The following is a 14,066-nucleotide window of genomic DNA, read 5'->3' on the forward strand; positions in this document are numbered from 1 at the left end:
TGCAAAATATCCATGAAAAAATGTAAATAAACATAAATATATCAAGTTCGCCGCCGTAACAGGCGGCACCACTGCAAACAACAAAAAAGACGCAAAACAATGTGACCCTTTAACAGTTCCTCCGTAATAATTGCATTCGAGACACAAACAGAGGCATATCGTGCCACCGCTCCCCAGAGGGTGGGGGGGAGGGGGGGGGAGAAAGAAAAGGCACATAAACATGCACGAGGCAAACAAACGAAAACACCGTCGAGTAAGACATTTTTGACCAAATTGGAAAAAAAAAACGCTGGCATTGTATAAGGTATACGCTTTCAATGTGGTTGCAAGAAGGGGGAAAAATGGAGGAGTGGGCTAAATCTTGCTCGTCTCAAACGATTTTCTCATTTCTTCTGCAAGCTTATGAACAAAGTCTTGTGTATTAAGATAATCCGTGCGCTGGACATTATTCACTCCCTTCATACAAATTGCAAGGTCCTTTGTCATAAAACCGGCTTCGATAGTGGAAACAACCACCTTCTCCAACAACTTCGCAAAGTCAATGAGTTTCTCATTATTGTCAAGTTTTCCGCGGTGAATGAGGCCGCGTGTCCAGGCAAATATAGAAGCAACTGGGTTGGTGCTCGTCTCTTCACCCTTTTGGTGCTGGCGATAGTGGCGGGTCACAGTGCCATGGGCAGCCTCGGCTTCAACAGTTTGACCATCTGGTGACATCAAAACAGACGTCATGAGTCCGAGAGAACCAAATCCCTGTGCAACGCTGTCAGATTGAACATCACCATCATAGTTTTTGCATGCCCATACATAGCCTCCGTCACTCTTCATGGCATAGGCAACCATATCGTCAATAAGTCGATGTTCGTACCAGATACCGCTTGCCTTGAATGTTGGTTCATATGTGGATTTGTACATTTCGGCAAAAATATCCTTGAACCGGCCATCATAACGTTTCAAAATCGTATTTTTGGTAGAAAGATACAAAGGCCACTTCTTGGCAAGAGCGTACTCAAAACAGCTCTTTGCGAAATCTTTAATACTTTCGTCGGTATTATACATTCCCATCATAACACCACCAGATTTGTATTCGAACACCTTGTAAATCTGCGGTCCACCACCACCAGAAGGTACAAAGCGCATTTCAAATGTCCCCGGTTCATTTACAACCAAATCCGTTGCACGATATTGGTCTCCAAACGCATGACGGCCAATAACAATGGGCTTTGTCCATGTTTTGACCAATCGAGGAATGTTCTTGCAAATAATAGGCTCACGAAAAACTGTACCACCTAAAATATTCCGAATTGTGCCGTTGGGACTCTTCCACATCTGCTTTAAATTGAATTCCTTCACACGAGCCTCATCTGGAGTGATGGTGGCACACTTTATGCCGACTCCGTGCTTCTGAATTGCATGTGCAGAGTCGACGGTGACCTTATCCTCGGTTTCGTCGCGATTTTTCATGCCAAGGTCATAGTACTCAATAGGAACGTCAATAAACGGAAATATGAGCTCATCCTTGATCATTTTCCAGATCACACGAGTCATTTCATCGCCGTCCAGTTCAACGACAGTTCCGGTTACCTTGATTTTGTGTGTCATACTTTTTTGCTCGCTGTAGGTAAGAGATTTTTGTTTTTTCACCTTGACTTTTTTTTTTCCTTCTTCAAGGTTGACAACAATAAATAAATAAATAAGTAAATATGAGCACAATACTACCTTAGAATAGGAGAATAGCTGTGAGCGTAAAATAGTTCAGGCCATGGCATTGAAGAAAAAAACAAAAACAAAAAACACAAGTACACAACAAAACGGGAACAAAAGATGCCCGAGATGATGACAACTTCGCGTTTCGTGCGGCAAAAGACACAAACATATTTAAACGAATGGGTAGGCCTTCCTCTTTCATCTAGCAAAAATATTTATCTATACACTTCCTCGGTTTTTTATCTACGCAAAATCCGCCGCAAAGAGCGGGATTAAAAAGCTCACCCAACCCAGCCCCCCGCCGCCTCGCGAAGCAAGGAGGGGGCGAGATAAAAGGCGCCCCACAAAATAAATCCATGTTGGCGCCGGCACGGGCGAAGAGGACGCCCGACCAAAAGCAAAACCCGGCCCGCCGCAGGGGGCCCGCTTCCTTTTTTCCCCCGGGCCCCCGCCGCACAGGAGAAAAGCGGGTGGGGGTGCCCCGCGGGCCCGCGCCGCCGCCATACGCCTCTTCCCTTTGGGGTGGGAAAGAAAGAACGAACGAAAAGAAAGGCATCGAGGCGAGGCGGGCCCTCTCTCAGCGCAGGCGGGGGTTGGCAAAAACAAAAAAAACCGGGAGAGGGCGCGCGCGCCCCGGCCAAAGCGAAGCGCAGAAAAAAAGAGAACCAAGTGTGCATCTGTACAAGCGCGCCGCCGACGACAAAAAAACAAACAAACAAACAGGTGATACAGATTCTGGCTGCGTAACAATAACAAAAAAAAAAAAAGAAAAAACAGCGCATCTAAAAGTCACCAAAAAAGGCCTCTGCGGAGCGCGGTGCGCCTACGCTTTCGGAAGCCCATGCAGCAGCCGCATGATTCGTGCGGCCAGCTCCTTGTTTTGAAGGCCGTGCATGGCAAATTGGAAATACCTCGTCAATGTCAGCCGATCGGCCGGTTCCATTGCCGCAGTCCCTTCGTACAGTTGATGCGTGGCCTCCTGAAGTGCCTGCAGGCGGGCGCTGGGTTTCACTGTGAGCCTCGCGCTCTCCTTCGCCCACTCGTCATGAAACGCCGCGCAGAGAAGCCGATTTACCGCCGCATTGTGGGGACTCTGTTTGCGCGCCTGTTCCAAAATACGGACGGCGTCTTCAAAGCGGTCGCCCAACTCGACGTACAAAGCCCCCAAAGCGGTCAACAAGAGGAGGCTCTGGGGTTGGTGCTTCAAGCCGTTCTGGTAAAGGGCCTCCGCCTTCGCAGCGATCTGCTGCTTTACTTCGGGCGCGCACTTCGTGTCCAAGGCCCGGGAGCATACATTCCAGAGAAAAGAGCAGTACAACGCCGTCGCGCGGGCATCCGCCGGATTGCGCCTTATGGCTTCTTCAAAGGATTCCGCCGGAACGACCGGGGACGGCATGCACGTCGCCAGATATTTGCCGTATACTGCGAGGGATTGCGCTTGGGAAGGCGCGCATGGTTCATAGGCGTCCCGCTCCACCTGGTATCGCACAAGGCTTTCGCCCGCAACTACTTGTGGTTGCTGATCCTTCCCGTTCAAAAAAGCAAGATAGTCAGCGTAGCACTCGCTGCTTCTAGGATCCTTGTGTGACCAACTAAACGCTGCCGCATAGTACTTTCGGGCAAGCGCCATGGCGCCATAGTCCGCACAGAATTTGGCGTAGTTCACAAGGATGGTCGTACTGGTGGGAAAGCGGGCCAGCGCGGCTTTGTAGCACGCGTTAATAAACCTCCCCTCATGCGGCAACTTGGTCTGTGCAATATAACCAGCGAGGCTCACAGTGTCCTTATCCTGCGATAGGGTTACACCGCGAAGGAACTTCTGCTTAAATTCTGCACTAACAGAGCCTTCATCCAACATATTTGACCGGGCGCCAGTGTGAATCCGTAAGAGGTTGTCTGGCTCGAGACCTAACGCCAGTAGCAGGTGCTGCAAACATTCATGACGCAAATTTGATGTCAACTCATCCCAACAGACGACACCGAGCCAGGCCAACTTTCCATACAAACGAGGAAGGGTGGTACGATCAGTGGCGGCATCGATCATGCCTTGAATGCACGCCCGACCAGCAGTGTAGTTGGCCATCAACACAAAGAAGGAAGCGGCCGCGGTACAAACATTTTCCTCTGTCGGACAAGTGGCCACAGCTTGCTTGTACAGCTCCTCAGCCTTCTGAGTGTCCTTGTGGACCATCACAGTGGCGTAGTTGGCGAGCAAAATGGCAAGCTCACGAGAGTATTCCTCACTAGTGACATGGGCGAGCTGCGTGTATTCCACGGCGAGTCGGTACAGTTCTTCCGCTCCCCTTTCATCACCACGCCGCTGGCAAAAGAAACCACCGCGACTGAGTGTCATGAGCGCCTTCAACTCGTCATCACAACTAGCTCTTGACTTCACCTTGTCCACAGCATGGGCTGCCATGATGACGCTAGCCGCCTTCTTAAAGGATTCAATAATGATGGCATTGGTATCATTCGCTGCGGTCATGGCAGGCACGGAGGCGGCACTTTCGCTCGCTTCGCTCTTCTCTGGTACCGCCGCTTTTGCGAGTGCTGCCTCCATGTCCTCATCTTTGCTTGTGTAGCAGACATCGGCGAAGCCGTATGCTGACTGCAGCAACGCGTCAGGCTCCAGCACATCCTCTGGCATTCCGAGCAGCTGGATGTAAAGCTGCAGTGCCCTCGTTGCGTTGGTGGCACTCTGCAGTTGCGCAAGGCGCAGCAGCACTGACACACAAGACCCTCCAAGTGATTTTTCAACGCTAACACAGCGTTCTAGAACCTCCTCTGCAACTTCAATATTGCCGGTACGCTCACAGCAACTTGCGTAGTTTTCTAACATCCAACAAAGCATCTCTGAGTCAACCTCCTCCTGAAGTGTGACGTCTGTTTCTTCTGCAGATCTGAACGGGCAGCCCACATACACCCCGCACCGTCGAATCGCCTGCCAGAAGTGCACACAGGCGCGTCGATACTCACCAACGTGCATCTGAAAGCAGTGCGCGAGACGACCCTCCACTTCAGCCAGCGTCAGCGGGACTATCATACCCATGCACGCCACCTGGAGGTTCTCCTCACCACACCCAATGGACCGAATCGTGTCCATAGCCTCAAGGTAAACACGGATAGCCTTATCGACAAGGGATGCGGCTGCGAGGGCATCCGCAAACTTCATGCGCGCCCATGCAGAGTGCTTCTCCATCCCACACTCGCCCATCTGCGCGATGCTCTCTTCAAAGAGCCCCAGCGCCTTTCCCACTTCATCGTTTTCAGCAAGGCACACTGCCGTGTCAAGCAGCGCAAAGGCCGCGTGGCGAATGCGGAGAACTCCGTCTGGTAATGCGTCTCGGCGCGCCGAGGGGGCAGTGCAACGCTGAATTTTCTCTGACTCTCCCCGTGCCCTGTTGAGGGACATCTCTGCAGCTGCCTGCAGGTACGGCAGGCCCTGCGCCACGTCAAAAGCCTCAAAGCAGAGCATCAGACCAATGTCATGCACTACCTCTATCTCCATATCGACATCGGGAGCATCAAGCAGGGTGCGTAGCGCCGACGTGTAGAGAGGCAGGCTCGCATCTTTTTCACCTAGCCGTCGCTGGAGGCGGGCCATTGCTAAAGTGATGCGAACTTTCTCCAAATTGTCCTCTGAAGAACGCAACTGCTGCTCTCCTTGGCTCATTGCCTGTGACACCACCACCTCATTTGCAATGAAGCGATCAAAGTCCTCCGTCACGTAGCTTCGGCTAAGGGGCATGCGGGGCTCTTTTCCAGAGACAATCTGGCTCAGTGATGTCTCCACTGGGTAGTCGCGCATTACCGCCAGGGCACATTCGTACTGGCGCAGCGCAGCAAAGCATTCTCCTTCACATGCGAGGGCGTTTGCCAGCATCACACGCAGGTGTAGCGTGGCTGTCTCCCCCTCAAACAACACAATGACTTCAACAGCTTGGCGAAGCAATTCAACCGCCCGAGCGACTTTTTGGTCAACAAAGCACTGCACACCATAGTTTGCCAGTGCACGACTGTGCAGCCGCCAATGACATGACGGTGATATCTTGTAGGCTTCTGCGGTTGCGGCAACGAGGCTCTCATATAACTCTGTGGAGGGCGTCTCGATACACCTCTTCAGCAAATTGCGCAGCCAAATCTCTGTCTTCTCCAACACATCAGCGTCTTCATAGCAGCGGATCCCCAAGCCAAACGATTGTGACGTGCCAATGGGTGGCATGACTACTTCAGAGACGCCGTGTCGCAGCGTCTTCCCAGCCTCGCTGCGAAACGAGTCTGCCACCATTGCACAGAATGAATGCGGCCTCGGCTGCTGCTGAGAGGCCAACAAGCCCGCACCAGCTCCATGTGACGGAACATTCACCAACGTTGACGAATAGCGGTGCTTACATTGGAAAGGGACACCGGAGGTTCGACTAACGTGCAAAAAGCGCAAAGCTGAGGAGCGCTGCTGCATCATGAAAATCCGGCTCACTGAACACTCCTTTTTGGTTCCACCCCGACGTTGGAGTGCCCCTCTTTTGCCTTCTTGATTTATTTAGGAGCCCTAAATTGGAATCCTTATTTCCCTTTTTTTTTCTTTCTGTCTTGCCCTCACACACTCGTAGCGGTTTACAAACCGACGGTTTCTTGAATGAACGAGGCAGCTGCATTTTGTTGAAGGAAGAAACAAAACAAAGGGACCCCCCCCCAAAAAAAAGAAGAGAAAGCTGACCAGCTGTCATCCCAACCAGCCCAGGCGCATCGAGCCCAGCCAACGCCGAAGCCCAAACAAGCTCTTATAACCATGAAACTGTCTACCTTTATTTGTGTATTTCCGATTCTCATGCGCTTACGTGGTTTGCCCCACACCCCCCTCCTTTTTCTCCTTTAAATAATCTTTTTCTTTCCTTTCAGTTCGGCGATCATCATACGCCTTCTCATTTACCTTTTATTTTCTCTATTCAAATCCCTGCAAAACGACGTGCTTAGAGCTGGCCGGAGGCCTCAATCTTCACCGTCTTGCTGGTCTTGCCCGTCGAAGAGCCAACAGCCTCCATGGCCTTGATGACGTCAATGCCCTCCAGCACCTGACCGAAGACGACGTGCTTGCCGTTCAGCCAGTCCGTGGGCGCAGTGCAGATGAAGAACTGAGAGCCATTCGTGTTTGGGCCAGCGTTCGCCATAGACAGCGTTCCGAGGCCAAAGTGCTTCCCAGCCTTGCCAGCAAACGATTCATCAGCAAACTTCTCACCGTAGATCGACTTGCCGCCAGTGCCGTTGTGGTTGGTGAAGTCACCACCCTGGCACATGAACTCGGGGATAACACGGTGGAAGCCGCTGCCGGCGTAGCCAAAGTTCTTCTCGCCCGTGCAGAGTGCGCGGAAGTTCTCAGCCGTCTTGGGGACGGCGTCAGCAAACAGCTCGAAGGTGATGCGACCGGCGGACTGACCGCCAATGCTGATGTCGAAGTAAACCTTCGGGTTGGTGGGCACGGTAGCGTGGTGGGGCTTGTAGGACATAGTCGACTTGGCTTCTTCCTTCGTATTAAAAAAAAAAACGCAGACTTTTTGTCGCGAAGACACACGAGAAGTAAAAAAAAAAAAAACAGGGAGTGAGAGACAACTGCTGCATTGCAACACCTCCATTAGGCCCGAAGGATCAACCACAAATATTATAACGAGAATCGTGCATACACCGAGAGTTTGTGCTCGACCCTCACACCCCCTTGAAACTCATGTACCGCGGTTTCCCGCCAAGAGACGGAGCTCCTTCGCCAAATTCCAGCACGACCTTTTCTCCTTGGAGCTGTAGTAGTAAACTCTTCCCTTTTTATCCTTGGTTTCCTTCCACAACCCACTCAGAAGTGCCTCCTGTGCCTTTTTGTCATAGTCCACAGCGGGGGGTGAGGGTGTGGGAGAGGACCCACCGACACGAGCAGATGGTGGTGACGGAGGCTTTCGCGGCAGGGAGGGCATCGGCATGGGTGCCGTACCGCTGGCGGTTGGGGCGGCAGCGGATACCCCACCCTCTACGGGTGTCTCACGAGACAAAGCTAAATGCTGCTGCCGCAATTCATTTTTATATTGGGCGTTCACACTCCACTCGGCTGGTGCCACCGATGGAATGCAGTTCCCATTCGATATGGTGGCTCTGTCATCTTCTGGTTCTGAAAGAGTCCTCGCTTCATCGCGAATCCGTCTGAAGAAGTCAGCTGCTGGCGACGCGCGCCGCGCTGGCACATTCAGTTGCTGTATATGATCCAGAATGAAGGAGATGTGTGCATCCCGCTTATTGCTCATTCTATTTCCTTCAGGTGAGAGAGTCGTCGCAACAACATCTGACAATAGCTTCGAGCCCTGAACAGTCCCCCTTGTTCCTGAATTGATCTCACCAGCAGCTTCCGAAGAGACCTGACCGCGTGGAGTCGAGTGCGACGCGGCTCTGTCCGAGTTCCCCACCTCAATAACGATGATGGGCGGTGAGGGCGAGTCCCGCTTGCCGTTCGCCTCCTGCCATTCTGCTGCGCCGCTGGTGAGCTCGTCGCGCGGCCTCTGGAAGCGAACAGTCGGCTGTGGACTACCACGCCACGGCGGTGAAAAACGCGTCGCGGTCTTCACATGAGCAGAAGACAATAAATAAGAGGGAGACGACAGAGGCTCTGCGGATGCCGCTGCGCTACCGTTACCGTTCCTCACCGCGTTTGCAGGTGCCGCGCCCGAGAAGCCGTTGCTCTCCCAACTATCATCCGCATCTCGCCGTGTCACCTCGTTGCACCGCTTCCTCAGTTCGTCAAGCTGTGTGTCTATGACCTTCCCGCACAGCTGCAGCAGGCGAAGCCGGTTCGTTAATACCGCACATGTGCTCCAGGTGTCTGAGCCGCCGGTCAATGCCGCGGCACCCTCCGCTGCGCCGTCACGCGACGACGCACCGAGTGCTTCTGCGTTCATCCTTGCATCACTACTCAAGGGAAAAGAGAGAAGGGAGCAAACAAAATGAAGCACAATACCATGAGGGTGGATACAAAGCTGAAGGCGGAGTTGCACTCCCCGTGCCCCACTACAAAAAAGCCCATCTCAGCCGGTGTCTACGACACATCAATGGATGACGCACCCACACAAGAACTCCGCAGAGCAATCGCCTCACCCGCCCACCGCACCACCACTCTTTTCATCATCCGCTAATCTGCGTCTGTGGTCTATTGTCAGGAGTGTCCTCAGTGCCCTTGATCTGCTTAAACTCCACGGAAACGGGAGAGTCCAACTCGACGACCGCGATTTTGTAGTCGTCCATCATTTTAATCTCACCCACCTCGTTTTTGTAGCGGCGGCCTCGCGCATTTCTCACCTTGATGCGCACAACATTGTCCACGCCGTAGATATTTTTGAGATAGTTGACAAACTCCACCTTGGACATGTCACACGGTATGTGGAACACTGGCCTTGTCGTCTCGTTGTTCAGAACGCTGTCCATCACGAGCCGCACCTCCGCGTCCGGGAAGTACCGCGCAAAGAAGTGAGGGAAATACTCCTGCGACCGCCGCAGTCCTGTCGGTGGTGGGCGCTGATGCGGCCACCCCCACTCCTCTGCCTTCTTGTTCACGTAGCCCATCTTGCCGGCAATGGGGTTCCATATACGGGAGCGGCCGTAGTAGTCGTTAACGGCGGTCTCAGGGAAGGGTCGTGGGTCCGGCTGCGTGTGCTGATACTCCCACGTATTCCATCCTTTGTGGAGGCGACCCATTCGGCTGCGCCAGAGATTAATGCCTTGGTTCACCAGCGGCCGGTAGAAGCGGCCGCGGCACGCCACTGTCAGCGCTGCTGCATTGGCGTCTGCCGCTGCATTAGCGCCCGTGAGCGCGACGCCGCCGCCGAGGCGTCGCATGCCGGCGATGGCGATCTTACTACTACACCACACAGAAAAGAGAAACGCGAAACAAACGACAAAGCAAACAAGAAAAATATATGTAGTAAAAGCCGTTTAGATATTCGTTTTTCCGACATCGCATAACGCTCGTGTCACTCAGTTCAATGCGCAATCGTTTTTTTTTTGCTTTTCGCTTCCTTCTTCCTCGAGTAGCATCGATGGATGAAGCGACAAAACGGCCCTTTGGCACTCACCCAAGCACCCACACACAGATGTATGCGCACTTGTGGTCCACTCTATGGATGGCGTGCGGCGTCACCACAACGGGAGGGAGGAAAGGCAAAGGTGGCAGTGGGGGGGAAGCGAATACCACACAGCGGACTGTACTTCGCCGCACTTTCACAGCGGTGTGGATGTGTGTGCGTCACGCTTCACCGTCGTTGCCGTCCATCATGATCTGCGATAACGCCTGCAACGTCGCACGCTGCCGCACACGCGTGGCCTCCTGCGCCTCCTGCCACTGAGCCTGTAGCTGGCGCCGCTCTGTCTCTGCGCTGCACAGTGCAGCCTCTTTCTCACTGATCACCTTCGTCAGACGCGAGTTCGCCTCATCAACGCGTGCCAGCTGGCCGCGGAGAAGTGACAAGGCTTCTGCAGCACGACCCAGCTTTAGGGACTGCTGGTGTTCACGCACCATAGAAGCGGCGAGCTTTTGCTTGGAGTCCTCAAGCGCACTCAGTAGCTCCGTCAGCTGATGTTGCTGTGGTTGGGACGGTGACGTCTCTTCGGCTCGTGCCTGCTGGGCAGCGTGTAGCTCCGTCTTGAGGCGCCNCAGATCCTCCTCCGCGCGCCGAAGTTTCTTAGCCGCCGCGTCTTCTTCGTCATCGAGGCGCGCCTCCAGTCGGGCGATGATGGACCGCTTTTCGTCGATCTTTAGCTTTGCCTCGGCCTCCAGTTCATCGAACGCCGCATTTTTCTTTTCAATCGACCCGCGCAGGTTGTGGAGCGTGCGGACGAGGTTGTCGCGCTCGCGCTCCAGGGCTTCCCTCACCGTCCGCGCCGCCCCCTCCGACTCCTGCAATTGCTGCGCCGCCTCGGCCAGCTCGCGCTCCTTGTTGCCCACGCACACCAACAGCCGATCATTCTCGCGGGAGAGCAGCTGCTCCGACTGCTGGGCAACCGACAGCGCAGTCTGCAGCCGCTGCACTTCCGCCTCCTCCGCGCAATGGGCGTGCGCGTCAATGGGGTCACAGCCGACGTCCACACGCACCGGGGGCGCCATCTGCACCATTTGCAGCTTCAGCAGCGCCTCCTGATAGTGCTGCTGCAGGGCGGCAGTGTACTCCTCCCAGGCTCGCTGGTGATTGCGCCAGCGAAGATGCAACGAGTCGCCCTCGCGACGCAGCACACCGATATGCACAGCGGCGGCGGCAAGAATGTTGCTACACGCCACGGACTCCAACTGACGCCGCGCTGCCAACTCTTCTAACTGCAGGTGGTGCTGCTCCCCAAACAGGTGAAGCCGTCTCTCACACGCCAGCAGCGCAGCCCTTTCGCTCTGCGACTCACTCTTCCACTTATTTACGTAGGCCTCTGCCTTTTCATTTTGCTGCTCCAACCACTCATTCTGTCGGACGGCATCATGAAGCTTTGTGTCTAGCTCCGTCACCCGCTCATGCGCCGTCTTGCGCGCCCGCGAGACCTCGTCGCCCATGCGCCGCACCGCAGCAGCAGTTTCCTTCTTCTGCCGCACCAGTTCTGCCCGCAGTGCGTTGGTCTGTTCTTCAAGTTCCACTCGATTCCTTCGCTGAAGGATAGCAGCCTCTTCTGAGCGACGCGAGAGCTCATCTTTCAATGCTGCCACCTGCCGACACAGTCGCTTCTTTTCCTCTGCAGAAGTCTCCAGAAGAGTGGCGTGAGTCTGACGCACATCCTCGAAATTACGGCGCAGGTCCTCTTCCAGTGCCGCACGGAGCGCCAACTGCTCTTGCGCTCGCATGAACTTCAATTCGAGGTGCTCAATAAGCTCATCCTTGGCCTGTAGCTCTTTCTGTCTCACCGCCTCCTCGACGCCCGCCACGTGAAGAAGCTCCTTGTATGGGGGGATCGACACCTCTGTGACAACACCACGCGAGACGTGCTTTTCGCGCCACTGCGGAGAAGAAGGACAGGCGCCGCTGGTGTTGTTGCTGCTGCTGCTGGCGCCAGTGGTGGAGCTCGCTGCGCACGCCACGCTTTCATCTATAGCGTATGTGTTTACCAATACATCCTTGCACGGAGCCACGTGCGGGGCGGTAATGACGATGGACGACGTGAAGTCAAGAGGACGGCGCTCAAGCGATTCGTCGCGGCTGGCTGATGCGGTGTGGCGCCTTTGGAGTGCGTCCGCGGTGGGATCGCAGCCACACGGCACGCCGTTCAAAAGGACTAGTCGTTGCATCCGCTGCAGAAGCCGCTCTGCGTAGTTCGGTTCCGCGGCGCAAAAAGGATTTTCCCGCAGCTGAAGTTGTGGTGGCATCGTCGGCAATACCAACGCCGCCTTTGGTGTTTCCACGCGAAGGTCTTGAAGGCACCGGCAGTTTTCCAGTGAATCCTCCAGCTCTGCTAATGTCGCTATTCTGTTCCCGCAAATATCCAAGTGGAGAAGCTCCTGCGGACACGGCAGCCGTCGCAGTCCCTGCACACTCTGGAGCTCGTTGAAACTAAGTGAAAGCCACTCCAGTGCCGGAAGGTGCTGGAAGCCGCTGACGGTTGTCAAAAAGTTGCTCGACAGGTTGAGACGTTTCAGCTGGTGCAGCCCTTTGAACGCATCTTCATCCACGGCCCGCAACTCGTTGGCGCTGACGTCAAGCTCTGTGAGGTGCTGCAAATGGCCCAGGCACTCTATGCGGGAAATAGAGTTCATATGAACGTTCAGAGAGGAAATTTGCGTCATATGCTCTAGGTAGCGGATGTGGCTAAAGGAGAGGAGGTCACGGCAGCAAAGGAACAGGCTGCGTGTGTGGCGGAGTGCGCGAAGGGTGTCTTCTGGCAGCGCCGCGCTCTCCACCACCGGCTGATGAATCCGCTTGAACACGACCGCCTTCGTTGGCGATACTGCGCCACATGTGACGGAGCTCCGCCGCTGTGGAACAGGAGAAGCCTCATTTTTGCGTGAGTGCAACAGCAGTGGCGGCCGGGGCTTCCGCGGTATTGGAGTGGTGGGCCGCCCACCCGGCGTGCCGCACCGCATTTCTATGCGTATGTCTTCTATTCTTTCCCGCCTGCACGGGGAACACGCAGGTGTGTGTGTGCACCGCCTCCCTCCCCCCACTCAATGAAAACACCTACGCAAGTGCGGGAGATAGAGCAATAAAACCAAAAGAAAGAGGGAAAACACAGCAACATTCGGAACTCACACAGTGAGAGACCATACAACAGAGAAATAAGGTCGCAAGACACAGGGCGGACCAAAAGAGGGCGAGCGATAAACGAAGGTACGGCGTTGCACGCTACCCAACCATGCTCCGCTTGCGGCCACGGGCCCGCACCGCCTCCAACCGCGCAACGGTTGCGGCGCCCTTGTGCACGTCAATGGTGCGGTGGTACCCGTCGAGGACGAGCGACGACGCCACGTGCTCGAGGAATGGGTGCGACGACTTAATCGCACGCTCGAGAACGTACAGGTCCACCGCACGCTCCTCCGCACTGTTTTTGTCCACCACAAGTCCGAAATCGAGAACAACGAGGCCTTCTCGACACGACGTCCCCGCAGCAAGACCTCTCACAAACATCTGTGGCACCTGCCCCCGCTGCTGGTGCTCGCGCCCTTCCTCCTTATCCAGGTGTTGCCCCCGGCACATGAAGTTCGATGTCGTCAGGTCGCCGTGAATGATGTCGGCGCTGTGCAGCAGGCCAACCACCTCGCCCATCCCTCGCAGCAGCCGCTCAGCCAATGCGGAGACGCCCCCCTGTTCATTGTTGAGAACATCGCGCACCATGAGACCGTCAATGCGCTCCATCACAATCGCACACCGATCGCGGTCGACGGCGAAGACAGTTGGGGCCTCCACACCGTGCTTGCGGCACCGCACGAGCGCCCGCGCCTCCCGCACTGTCCGCTGCTCCCGCAGTTTGTGGTCGAGGACTGGATGACGATACATCTTGGGGAAACGATGCTTACAAACAGCACGGTAGTTGTAGAAGTTGCACTCGTACACCTTTGACTCTGCACACTGCGATAGCACGGTGGTGACCTCGACAGTACTTGCGGGTACGTCCATGGTGCGTCTCCTTTCCTTTTTAGGTCCTTTCCTCCTACAGAGAGAGAAAGAGAGGTGCGGGTGATTTAAGACCACCAGAAGTGAAACTAGCAGTGATGCAGAGAGTCAGCAGACGAAACGGAAAAAATATATATATTGGGCACCGCACACGGAAGAGATTCATATTATCACTGTATAGGAGTCAAAGGCTTGACTCTAGATCCTTTTTTTTGGTTTTGCAACTCTTTATTTCTTATATATATATATATATAT

General features: G+C 54.6%; 7 protein-coding genes across 7 annotated transcripts; all 7 read right to left on the reverse strand.

Moving 5' to 3' along the window:
- Positions 1-354: 354 nt before the first annotated feature.
- DQ04_00181220 (isocitrate dehydrogenase) lies at positions 355-1,599 on the reverse strand (the record flags this gene model as incomplete). Its single annotated transcript, XM_009308381.1, has 1 exon — positions 355-1,599. One exon carries the CDS (start codon positions 1,597-1,599, stop codon positions 355-357), a length of 1,245 nt encoding a protein of 414 aa, XP_009306656.1.
- A 928-nt stretch (positions 1,600-2,527) lies between these two features.
- On the reverse strand, positions 2,528-6,166 carry DQ04_00181230 (hypothetical protein; the record flags this gene model as incomplete). Its single annotated transcript, XM_009308382.1, has 1 exon — positions 2,528-6,166. The coding sequence occupies one exon, from the start codon at positions 6,164-6,166 to the stop codon at positions 2,528-2,530; it is 3,639 nt and encodes a 1,212-aa protein (XP_009306657.1).
- Positions 6,167-6,674: 508 nt separating this feature from the next.
- DQ04_00181240 (cyclophilin A) lies at positions 6,675-7,208 on the reverse strand (the record flags this gene model as incomplete). Its single annotated transcript, XM_009308383.1, has 1 exon — positions 6,675-7,208. The coding sequence occupies one exon, from the start codon at positions 7,206-7,208 to the stop codon at positions 6,675-6,677; it is 534 nt and encodes a 177-aa protein (XP_009306658.1).
- Positions 7,209-7,421: 213 nt separating this feature from the next.
- DQ04_00181250 (hypothetical protein) lies at positions 7,422-8,636 on the reverse strand (the record flags this gene model as incomplete). Its single annotated transcript, XM_009308384.1, has 1 exon — positions 7,422-8,636. One exon carries the CDS (start codon positions 8,634-8,636, stop codon positions 7,422-7,424), a length of 1,215 nt encoding a protein of 404 aa, XP_009306659.1.
- Positions 8,637-8,859: 223 nt separating this feature from the next.
- DQ04_00181260 (putative protein kinase) lies at positions 8,860-9,570 on the reverse strand (the record flags this gene model as incomplete). Its single annotated transcript, XM_009308385.1, has 1 exon — positions 8,860-9,570. The coding sequence occupies one exon, from the start codon at positions 9,568-9,570 to the stop codon at positions 8,860-8,862; it is 711 nt and encodes a 236-aa protein (XP_009306660.1).
- A 406-nt stretch (positions 9,571-9,976) lies between these two features.
- DQ04_00181270 (putative MYH7B protein) lies at positions 9,977-12,784 on the reverse strand (the record flags this gene model as incomplete). The annotated part of the gene is made up of 1 exon (XM_009308386.1): positions 9,977-12,784. The coding sequence occupies one exon, from the start codon at positions 12,782-12,784 to the stop codon at positions 9,977-9,979; it is 2,808 nt and encodes a 935-aa protein (XP_009306661.1).
- Positions 12,785-13,043: 259 nt separating this feature from the next.
- DQ04_00181280 (protein kinase) lies at positions 13,044-13,814 on the reverse strand (the record flags this gene model as incomplete). Its single annotated transcript, XM_009308387.1, has 1 exon — positions 13,044-13,814. The coding sequence occupies one exon, from the start codon at positions 13,812-13,814 to the stop codon at positions 13,044-13,046; it is 771 nt and encodes a 256-aa protein (XP_009306662.1).
- Between the last annotated feature and the right edge of the window lie 252 nt (positions 13,815-14,066).

Source organism: Trypanosoma grayi (assembly GCF_000691245.1).
Source record: "Trypanosoma grayi strain ANR4 Tgr_18_V1, whole genome shotgun sequence".
Lineage (NCBI taxonomy): Eukaryota > Euglenozoa > Kinetoplastea > Trypanosomatida > Trypanosomatidae > Trypanosoma > Trypanosoma grayi.